Raw genomic sequence first — 11,994 nt, 5'->3', positions numbered from 1 at the left:
AAAGATTGGAACATGCTCTTTTGGGTCAAAAAATAATCTACTAAGACCCCAATATTTGGAAAGAATATCTATACTATGGTCCTCTATCGTATGATCAACAAAGTCATCATCTATTCTATATCCTATTGTTTCACTAGAAAAGTTATCAGAACCCACAAAATCATCACTGTTTTGGCCCTCTCCTTTTGTCCCTTCTTCTTTCTTCTTACTCGCAATTGACCCCTTCTTCAAGCTACCCTTATTAGTACTACTCATTCCCTCGGAGCTTCTTTATTGCCTCTCCCAATCGTAATCTGAATTAGTTCCAATAGAAGATGACAAGTGACTTTTTCGGTTTCTAATGACAAGTTCAGCCCACCTTGCAGAGTATTTAATAGCTTAGTGTTCAATTTTTCTCACTGCTCCACTATTCGCTTAGCTTTCTTTTCCAATCTTCTTCTGGCTCTCTCATCCCATGCTAACTTCTAGCTTTCACTCATTCACTCTAGTGTGTGACAGCTTTCTCTACCATGCACATCCTCTTATCACTCTCTATTGTAAGAGCCCTTATTTGTGTAAACTTAACTTTTGAAGAATGTCATGTAGTTCCTTATCCTCAGCCCCATAAAGTATATCATCACTGAGCTTTTCTACCAAGCCTAAAATCTGAGCCACTTCCTGCACTTCCTTTATATCAAATGTTGCTTTGATTCCCTTCATTATTACTACCCACTGAAACACATGAGCCCAATCTATTATCCTAAAAGACTTATATGCTTCTCTAAAAAACCAATCATAATAGTGGTTCATACTAATGGTATTAAGTTGGATTTCATTGAATAATTTAAAGTGTGACACTAACGTCACAATTCCCTTTGCTTCATCTTGAAACATCCGATTCCTTGTACAATTGCTCGACATCAACCCACAACTAAGGTCCAAAGTGTTTTCCCGTGTCCACTAATTTGATATCCCTTGCCTTATCTATGATAATTCGTTGAATGTCTTGTGTCAATTCAAGGAGGAAGCCTCATAAGAAAGCTTCATTGTAATGGCTCATCAGAGTCTCGTTTGCTTAAGTTGCCGAATTCCTTTGCTTAATGTTAAAATAACTAATTAAGTCCAGTGGCAAGGTCAAATATGCATAAAGTTCTAATATTAAGCTCTATAGCTTCTCCCCATCTCTCAAGGAAGACTCCTTACATGTGGTTCTTGCTATGATTGTAGCAGTTTATTATTTGGCTCCTTTCAAGGATATTAAACTTTGAACAAAGTTTGAGTTCAGGTAATCAAAAGATCTTATAGATCTTCCCTCCCCATTTTATTCCTTTTTAGTGTGTCATCTCCGCCTTAAAATTTATTTCCTCTTAGGTCATGCTTAAGTTAGTAAAACAACCAAGGCCCCCCCTTTTTCCCTTAATTAACATGCTTGCCCCTCCTGATAAATGAACACAAAATGATGGTCCCCTAAGAGACCCCTATATAAACAGGCAAGGTGACTGTGTGTAAAACCATTGCGTTAATCAAGGATTGGAAGTGGATTTATACACTCTCTTTAACCCCAAATTAGTAGTATAAAAGACATCCTAACTTTTCCTTATGTAGCCCAACTTTTATCTCACCCAACAATCTCATTCAAGTTACTTGCAATCTTTCAAATGTTACTATTTAACCCTAAATTTGAACTAAAACCCCTAGCATATCAAACCCAATTTGTTCAACATTTAAATCAAAGAAAGTACTTATCTAACAACTCTTAATTTATCACTAAACTCTATTAATACTCAAGTAAAATCACTAATATACACTAATCATTACTTCAACTCTAATATCATTTTACAATGGAAGTACTTGTAAATGGATTCCATTAACCATGAAATTTTAGCAACAAACTCTTAATAAATTGGAGTCTCTTTCCATTCTTTCCACAAATTACTTCCTTATCTATACTTATTAATTTTTAAATATTTTTTCTCAAAAAAATATTCATAATAATTATGTTCGGACATAAAAATTAAACCCTCTTGACAAAATATTCTCAACAATGAATGTAGCCCATGCCATTTGGAACCAGTAAAAACCCTCATTTACTTCTAATATTCACTATTTCCTCATAAAAATAGCTAAAACTATCATTTTCAACCTTAAAAATTAGGTATATCTAAATTTAGAGACCCATTATAGCTAAAATTTGATAATGAGATCCATTTTACTATAAGTCAACTTTCTTTCTATGTTTTACCTTTAATATTTCATTAATACTCTTAATTATCCCTAATTGATGGAAAATTGTTAATTTTTTTCATTAAAATACTTATATCTCTTAATGGATTCATTTTCAAAGGGTAAGATTTCATCTCTAGGTTCATTTTATCGTGTTCTTACTTTGTTCAACTCACTTTCCATTAGTACTACTCAAAATTCTTAATTTTCCTTAATTAGGACTTGAAAATATATTTTAAGCTTATTTTTTAACATTTTTAAATTATTTTGATTCATATAATGCAAGAAATCAATTTCTTTCCATCCATTTAAAAGTTAGAGATAATACGTTTAGTACATTCAATGTCAAATCCATTCAAACTATGCATTTTTCTTCAATCTTGAATAGAAATTGACATACCTGATTAATGAAGAAAAGGAAGATCTTCAGCCATATTTGATGATGCTGATGCTTGCTCATTCTCTCCTTTTACACTTAGCAATCTCCAAGTCTTTTAATCTCCCTCATTTTTACTAATATCCTCTAATTTTTCATTAATCCTATTGTAATTTTCTCTCCCTACACTGAACTTACACTGAAGAATAGTCTTCAAGAATGGACTGATGAGGAAGGGGATAAGAGAAGTGATTGTTTGCAGCCAAATGATGCTGAGAATGAGGCCAAATGCTACAGAGAATCCATCAATGTACTCCTAGAATATGGCACCTAGTTTTTGATGACTTTCTTTCTTCTTTCTCAACCCCCCTCTTCCCATGACATCTTCTTCCAACTTCTTGATTATCCCCTTTTCAAATTTTAAGGTTTTTCCACTTGAATCGAATCTTTCTGACACCCTTTCATGTCTCTGGTCTATTTTTGACCCCGCCCATGGTTTTTTGACCCAAATTCTATGCATACATGCTAAATTATACTTGCATTTCTTCCCGTCTGCAAAATATCCACCGCTTTCACTAAAAATCTCTCCCCGTATTCACCTTCTACCACTTACTACGCATTAGTACCAAAGAATGTCATGAACTCAAATTGTTAGTAAGACACACATTCCATAAGCATATACATCATTGAAAAATTGTTGACAGAGGTAAGTGTTGGCGTCCAAATCATATGGAATCAAATCATCCCTCAAGCCAAGATAACTATGTCCAATAGCATACAAGAGAGCATATATATGAACCAAGAGTCCCATTATCTCCAAGAACCAAGCTCTTCCAAGTACAAGTGTCTCATAATGTAGGTGAATATGGAATGCAAAATGAGTAAGCAAAGCTCAAGACATGTATATTAAGGCATCTAGGAAGCCCAAGCACATCATAAATACATTTAGAAGCACAAGTATCCAATGAAACTTCAATACCCATAAGTAAGTAAGCATAGAGGCTCAAAGTTATAACTTACCAAATCCCAAATACATCAAATGTAGCTCAAATCCAAGTGCCAAATCATGTCATAACCATATTCGAGCTTATACATCAATGCTAAACATCACTGTAGACATGTAACATATCCTAAATATCATGTAGGCACAATAGATATTCGGAGCATAAAAATCACTATTATATGCATGCTGTCCAAATTGTTATGATAACAATAAACCTTTGCAAAACTAAGCTAATCAAGCTCTAAACAATCCAAATAGCATCCCATAGCGTAACTATACAATATGGGTATCAAAATAGCATCATCGAAGCACAGGGGGGTCCATTAGGGTTTACCGTATGGTACCACGTGAGTGTAAGGGAAGGGGGTTATTTAAGGGAAGGAAGGTACATTTTATAAGGTAAGGTCACATAAATAGGGGGTAGATAAGGGGTATTTTCATATATTTCTTGCACGCAGGTGACATCTCCTTATTACTACTAGTGAATCCCCCGTGCATCGAAGTATAATGGAGCTCACTATTTACTATCCAAACTAAAGCTATTCTATTCTGTGTGAAACAAAGAATTAAAAACTATATAGGATCAACTTTGTAAGCTCTTAAATTTGTAGTTTTCATTGTCCTTTTCATTTCTAGCTATAGAACTCTAAATTTGATACCGTATGCAAAAGTTATGGCCAAAATACAAAAGTGATATCTAAAGCATGCTCTATATCCATTAAAAATAGATAGAATGGCTACTTCTCAGCTCAATAAGCATACAACAAGACTCAAGCAATCCCTAAGAAGCTCCTTGATAAGCCAGGAGTAAGCTAGAACAAGTTGGGAGAAGGAAAGACTCAATGCGAATCTGAAGAGGAAGAAACAATGGTTGCTATGAAACCTTGAGCTGAAGATTTGAATTTTGGTTGAAGTAAAGGATGAAGAAGCTCTCGCTCTGATACTAGTTAAATTGTAGAGCCTGAATGGAAGCACACGAGTGGAAGCAAGAGTTATGGCGGATGGAGCAATAGAGCAAGAGAGCAAGGGAGAGTGATACACAAGATGTGGAAACTCCAACAGTCACAATGTGTGACCAGCCTTCCCTTATTCAATCATCACTAAAAGAATAAAGAATAAAGTGGCAGTGATGGGCGCTTGCCACTTGTTGTGTATAGATATGCAGCCACGGTGTGTGAAGTAAATACAGGGTGGCATAGGCACATGCACCTTTATCACCAACACTAAGTACACACATATACATACATTAGATGAACATGAATGCTGCATTAGTTAGGAAACTAGATGGTTTTGTGCTATGGATTTGGAGAGATCCCTAGAACTACTAGATATAAGATATTGTTGTAAATTATCTACAAATTACAAATTCAGATGTGGTATCATTTATAATGCATAATTCATGAGAACTTGACTTGTTAGATTACATTATTATGTAATGACTAAGTAAAAAATTCTTGGAGTGACTTATATCTAGATATAGTGGCTACTAGGTTGAGTATCACTTTCAAGGAAAGTCAAATTCCTAACTCAATGGGTTTTATTACAATAAAATTACTAGGAAAAATATGGATATTTTCAATCCTTTTTAGTCATCTTGAACCATTTTGATACTAAAGCTACAACTCCTTGATGTGTGGACAACCAAAGTTAATAGTCTAGGTTTATGAAACTAAGGTTGTATATTAACGAGACATGTGACTTGTGAAAAGAAGGCACCATTGAGCAATAGATTATTATCATAGATGTGATTTGCACACATAAATATTGAATGTGCACCTCATGTGCACATACATACATATACGCATGCATACACACATGTGTGTATGCATACCTAACTAGACATATGCATAAATACTCACATATGGATATATACATATCTATGAAATCATAGGACTTCTAATAAATGTAGGAATCCAAGGTGCTTAGTACTTTGGATATCAAGGTGTTGTTACATAAAGAATATTAACATGAAAATGTCCTCCACCATGTCTTACTTGGTGTAGCTTTAAAGTAGCTTTTGTATGTAGTAGCTTAAGTGACTTGGATTTACAATGTGGATGCATACATACGCACACATAGAGTACACATTTTTCGAATTCCAATTTTCCATGTGTAGTTGTTGAAGAGTATGTCATTAACTTTCATGTGTTCTTCATGTGCACGCATGTGTTCATGTAATCTAATAATATAGATCTCAAGCATAAGAAAGACTACATATAGAAGGTTCACACACCACTATTAGAGAAACTTTTCTCCTTAATCTTGCATTACTATATGAAATAAAGTCGAAACACAATAGTACGTTAATACAAACCATCACAAAGAATTTATAGATGTCATACGAGTATCTTGTTGAAAGCTAGAGGAACATTGCTCTTTCACAAGTACTCTAAAGATCTAGCAATCAAACCAATGTTTTGTTCCGTAGTTATGATATACTGTAAAGTTTTAGCAATCAAGCCAAAGAATTGTTCCTTTTTCCATAATGTCCCATCTACACTTTTTGCATGCAATAAGCATCCAATCATGATATCTCCAAGGAATCTAGTGGCAAAAACGATTTCTATTGTGGCATCTTATCATGTATTATTTGTCAGCATCTTTGAGCATCTAGTCAAAAATGGCAAAACATGTGCTATAACCTTGTATAGTCTGTCACAGTTTAAGGAATTTGTAATATATCGATTATAAACAAAGATGTGTTAATGTGAAATCTATTGCAACTTAAGTGTAAAAGCTTGAAAAAACAATCATTGCATAACATATTGTGGATTTAACGTGCAAATTGCACATTAACATACTTGATTTGCTTGGTGTATTGCATGATTTTGGGAGCTTGGAAGCACTCTATCAATGTTGTATCATATTGCTATAACTAGTAAAATTATCCCATTGTAAAAGTAACATGGTGTAAGTTACTAAGGTTTCTTGCTGTGCTGATGAACAAAGCTATAGTCCTTGCATGGATTTCCCACCATTACAAGATAAATTAGGCAAGAGAGAAGTTAAGATTTTTATAACTTTGAGTCAACAAACCATAACTCTAGGACAAAGATTAAAGCATTAGGGGATTGAAAATCAAACCACAAGGTTATTTGTGGACAAAACTTTAAACCACAATCATGAGATGAGTTGTGAAGTGAGCAAAAATGCTTTGAATTCACTATGTCACATAAATTTCGAGTATAATGACATGTTCTCTTAGCTTTATTTTGCTTCAACTTAAGTATTAATTGCACTCTCTAAGCAATTGTATGCCTGTTGTTGTTATCCCTCCTCTCTATACGTGTGTGTCTCAACATGAGAACTTGTCACAGAACTGAGATCCTTCTCATGTGGAGGTGACTTCTTGGAGAAGTTTGCAAGGTTTGTTATTCATTAGTATAGTATGTAACGTAATGACTAGCTAAGGAAAGGTAAAATTAAAAGAGTTGTGACATGGAGGCAAACGAGATCACATAAGTTCCTCCTTTTGATGTGATCAGGTGGGCATGATTATCATCTCTCTTGCTCCTCCTCCTCCTCCTCCTCCTCGTCATCACGGAGTATGACAACGTCGTCATCGTCGTCCTCGTCCTCGTGATCATCATCGTCGTCGTCATAATCGCCTGTGGTTGCAGGGCGTCGGAGCTTGAGGCGGGCGATGACGACGGAGTTGACGACTTCGTCGGAGGGGTGGAAGACGGAGAGGACCTCGAAGCCGGGGGACTCGAGCATGTCGCGGTCGACGACGGGGTAGAGGAAGGCGCGGGCGGCGTGGGCGCTGCGGGCCACGAGCGTGGCCCCGGGCTTCATGTGCTTCGCCAGGTGCTGGATGACCGCCGTCTTGGAGGCCCGGTCCATGCCCACCAGCGCCGCCAAGAACACCACGTCATGCGCCGCCAGGGCGTCGGTGACGTGGAGAATATTTGCCACGTGGAAGGCCATGCGTGGCCCCAGCCCCTGATCGCCGGCCACGAGGACGCGCGCCAGCTCGTGGGCCCCGGAATCCACGTCATAGTTGTGAAACTGCGCCAGCGGCATGTGGTGCTGGGCCAGGACCAGCGACGTCAGAGGGAGCGGGCCCGACCCCACGAAGGCCACGCTGGCGACCGGCGCCGACGTGACGGCGCAGCACTGGCTCAGCATCTGGTACTCCAGGGCCGCCAGCTTCCTGTAGTTGGGATAATACGGGAAGAGGTGCAGCTGCGCGGAGGGGTCCGGGAGCCCCCCCAGCAGCCCCGCGTAGTGCCTCTCCAGCAGGCCCTCCGCCTGCCCGCACAGCAGGATCAGGTGCGCCCTCATCTCTTGCATCTGCGGTCCCATCCTGTGCACGTCTATCGTCGCACCCGCTCCCGGGCTTATGCACAGCTCCACCAGCTGCGAGAAAAGGCCGTTGACTGCCTCGCTCGGCTCCAGGCTGTCCAGCTCCGAGATCTTGCTGTAGATATCCACCACCCTCTCCAAGAATAGCTGCTCTGTGTCATCCCGATCATGACGATGAGGCACCGGATGAGCTGGTGGCTCGTAGATCATGTCTCTCTCCACCTCGCCCACTACTACCTCTCCCATGGCGCTAGCTATCTGCCAGAAATGGATGCTCAGGCCCGGCAGCAGATCAGCGTTTGCACAAAGGAGGGGGGGAAGGCTGCTATATTGGCTTCAATTGACTGATTTGATTGGATTGATTGATTGAGAGAGAGAGAGAGAGAGAGAGAGAGAGGGGGGCCGCGGCGGGGGGCAGGAGGCGGGGAGACGCTTGATTGGACTCACTTCATCGATTACTCCGCCACGAGAGAGAGAGAGAGAGAGAGAGAGATCACTGAGTATCGGGTGCTTACCTTGTTCCTGCGCCTCCTCTTTCAATCAGAGCTCGCCTGCGAGAGTTTATAAGCTGAGGCCCGATGACTGTTTTCCCTGGCCCCAACGCGTCGTATCTTGCATATTTACCGACATCCAAGATATGGCAAAAAGGTGAAAATCTTATTGTCGACATGATTGAGATAAGCCAAGGCCATTGCTTTCCTTCCCCAAAACACATCTTTTCACGAAAGCTCACATGACTTTGTGCCCATTCCCTTTTCAACGGAGGCATTGGCATGCAATGATGCCTACGATATGATGCATGCCTAGATATGTCCTTGGCTAGGAACTTCTCCTAGTCCAAAGGCCCCTTCTTACCTAACCCCATGTGACCTTGAGCTACAACAACTTGTTGTTGTGCTTGCCCTTCTTCCTAGATGGGAAATGTTCAAACCAACTATTGAAACTCATAATTATTGCATTGAGAGAGAACGTTGATAGTTTTTTCCACCTTAACCCTCGACGCTCCTACTATCAACTTTGCGAATGATAATGTTACACATTCCTTTTTATGGATCATACCAGCTTTTGTGACCACACCATCAAAGTCACAATGTCATGACGTTCTTCAACTTTTAGTGAGTTGAAGACACCCTACCTTTGTCTTGGCCTAATATGTGATTATATCAACTTGCAAACAAGGGTTTTCTATTTCTATAGAGATAAAGGGCCCTAACTATGTTGTTGGCCATATTAGATCTTTCCTTGTACTTTCAAACCATGGCCTCCCAAAATGAAGGAAATTTTATTATGGACAAAGTGGCCAAAAACTCTACATCATGTTTGTACAAAGATTGACAAGAATATTGTATGGCTTGACTAGTCTCTATGAAAGCTAGAGAGTGTGCTTATCTTTATTTTAGTAGTTAGTTTACTCTATATGGACGGTTAGAGATTAGAACATAAGTTGCCTTTGTATAAGAGTCACAAAAAGTGCCTTATCATGAGTCCTTAATATACTCTAAATAGAAAACAAATATTAGATCCAATGCATGTAGGGAGGATATCTCTTAAGTTTGCCAAACTACAGAAAAAGCAAAAGGAGCATACATGCATACGCCTTATTTTGAGCAGATTAAACATTAGTAAGATTTACTTAAAGTCACAATTATGAATGCCACATGTGCCACAAAGTGAATGCTCCTTTAGCAAAGCTCAAAGTATTTTTTTAGTCAATGGAAAAGTATCATTTTTTGCTTAATGATTTACAATCTTGGTAATAGACAATGTTATGAAAAACTAATGTTTTGTGTTAAGTGAATTATTACATTGCAAAAAAAAATCCTTCATATTCGTGAAGATAATGTTTTTTAATTTGAGATGTAAGGTTATTTCAATTTTAATATGACTAACAAACCCTACAAAATCTAAGAAAAAACTTGTAAACTTTGAAAGTTGAATGTTTTTGTATCAACTCTAGAAAGTGATTCTCCAAGGGGTTTTTCCTTTAACAAAATAAAGTATTAGATACATGTGTGCTTGTTTGAAAGGCCGAGTAAAGGATTTTATTTGAAAGGGTTAAGGATTGAAGGTGCTTACATTATATATGTCCCACACCTCCCTCTCCTTTTGACTTATACATCTTTTCTTAACTCATGGAGCGTCATCTTGATGCTAAAAGCCCACCTTGGTCCCCACATGCAACCTTCCTTACACCCTCATTGAGTACCCCTTGGCCCATCATCTTTCTTTCAATCTAAACCATAAACTTAAATTATGATCTATGAATGCCTCCTCTTTTAGGTCAAAGGTCACAATATTGCACCATGTGTTTAGCACACTTATCTATCCCTAGAATAGCTAAGAACCACCTTATATGTGGCTGAACTTGCTAGGAGACCCCTATCTAGCAATCACTCATCTATGGGAATGCATAGTCTAAATTGACCTCTTGATTATGACTTCGAACATTGCTTTTACAAAGGTATGTACAAAAGCATGTTTTGATGCATACATGATGGCTTCACGTTGCCATCTCATTTACACATGAAAAATCATGGACATAATCCAATCCTTTTTTAAAGCTTATGTGAACGATAAGGTGCCACAACTTTTTATATATTACCATGCCTATGATTAGCATCACTTGCAAATTCCATTCCAATATTTTGATCGTAATTGGATAGATTCTTTTGAACATATCTTCCTTATCCATCTCCCATTGTTTATCCAAATACGATACAAACTATGAATACATCATGTTTGAAATTCTCTATGATGAAGAGAACTACTAAATGTCATTGCAATATTATTTTAGACAAGTGATGATTAGGGTGAAGGGGCCAACAAAGTAATGCCTTTGAGATCAAAACTCACCCTACTCTAATTTAGTGATGGTTTTGCACAAAATATGCACTAGTCTTGTAACTAGTGTTTTAAGTCCTATTTTGCTATACTTGAAATAACATGTACATATGATATCAAAATTGGATGGCACTTTGCCAATATTGTAAGATAATAGAATTAGAATAAGTTTCACGTGGAAATTCACTTTCTACAAAATTTGGATTTTCAAAAGTGCACAAAAATTGGTCAAAATAGCACTTAGCAATACTATTTGGAGCTCTTAAATCTAAACACAATTCTCTTAATGGGATGCATGCTATACATATCAAAGTATTTTTCATGAAAATTTTATATTGATTTTTTTTAAAAGATGGTTTTGATTAGAAGCACTAAAAGTTTTCAATTTTCTATGAGAATGGTCTCAAAGCTAGACATAGAAATATGTACTTCCTAGTTTATTCAAACCCTTTCCTTTTTTTTTCCAACTATACCTTATGTTGATTACATTTTCCTAAAATGTTTTCTTTTTAAACATTCTCATTGATGAGAAATTGATCTTTTTTATAAAGGGTCCAAATTGCCACACAATTGACTTTTTTGCTATTAAAATTGAGTGTTTTATTATCATTCTTTTATAAATCATCCATTTATAATTAGAAGTACCTTATACAAGTATCAAAATGCCCCAAACTCTTTTATTTGAGTGTAATCTAATGTAAATCTTACTATTATATTATTTTAGCTATAGGTTCGGAAAGCCATGAACCTCCACAGGGCTTCCGAAACCTACCCCCTTTTCCAAACCTCCCATTTTCAATCAAACCCCCCTCCCCTCCTCTCTTTCTCACATGCAATATCTCATTTTCTCTTCCCCTTCCCTTTTTTCATTAAAGCCTTTCCCTCCCCCCCCCCCCCCCCCCTCCCTTTTTTAAATTAAAACCCCTTCCCCTCTCTCTCACTTATAATCTCTCTCTTTCTTTTCCACATCCCCTTTTTAATTAAATTCTTCCCCCCTCCCCCCTCTCTCTCTCATGTGTAGGGCTTAGGTTCTCTCTCTCTCTCTCTCTCTCTCTCACAGATAAAACTTTTTAATTTAAATTTTTCTTTAATTAAATATTTTAAAAGTTTTTTTAATTTAAAATTTTTCTAATATAGTTTTTCACACACTTTGAGAAGGAGATAGAATAAAAGAGAAAGAGAGAGAGAGAGAGAGAGAGAGAGAAAGAAGAAGAAGAAGAAGAAGAAGAAGAAGGATAAAAAGAAGAAGACGGAGAGAGAAGGGGAA

General features: G+C 37.7%; 1 protein-coding gene across 1 annotated transcript; it reads right to left on the bottom strand.

Annotated features, from left to right (window-relative positions):
- Positions 1 to 6,625: 6,625 nt before the first annotated feature.
- Positions 6,626 to 8,459, bottom strand: LOC148038812 (nicotianamine synthase-like). The gene has a single exon (XM_087674679.1). The coding sequence runs from the start codon at positions 8,130 to 8,132 to the stop codon at positions 7,080 to 7,082; it is 1,053 nt and encodes a 350-aa protein (XP_087530805.1). The 5' UTR covers positions 8,133 to 8,459; the 3' UTR covers positions 6,626 to 7,079.
- Between the last annotated feature and the right edge of the window lie 3,535 nt (positions 8,460 to 11,994).

Source organism: Lygodium microphyllum, chromosome 3, assembly GCF_053477565.2.
Source record: "Lygodium microphyllum isolate KBCC chromosome 3, Lygodium_microphyllum_v1.1.10, whole genome shotgun sequence".
Classification (NCBI taxonomy): domain Eukaryota; kingdom Viridiplantae; phylum Streptophyta; class Polypodiopsida; order Schizaeales; family Lygodiaceae; genus Lygodium; species Lygodium microphyllum.
The sequence above is the reverse complement of the archived record's forward strand: the minus strand, read 5'-3'. Positions and strand labels throughout refer to the sequence as shown.

What these genes read in the sequence shown, in the direction of transcription:
- LOC148038812 (XM_087674679.1), bottom strand. Translation starts at nt 8,132, where the DNA reads ATGGGAGAGGTAGTAGTGGGCGAGGTGGAGAGAGACATGATCTACGAG.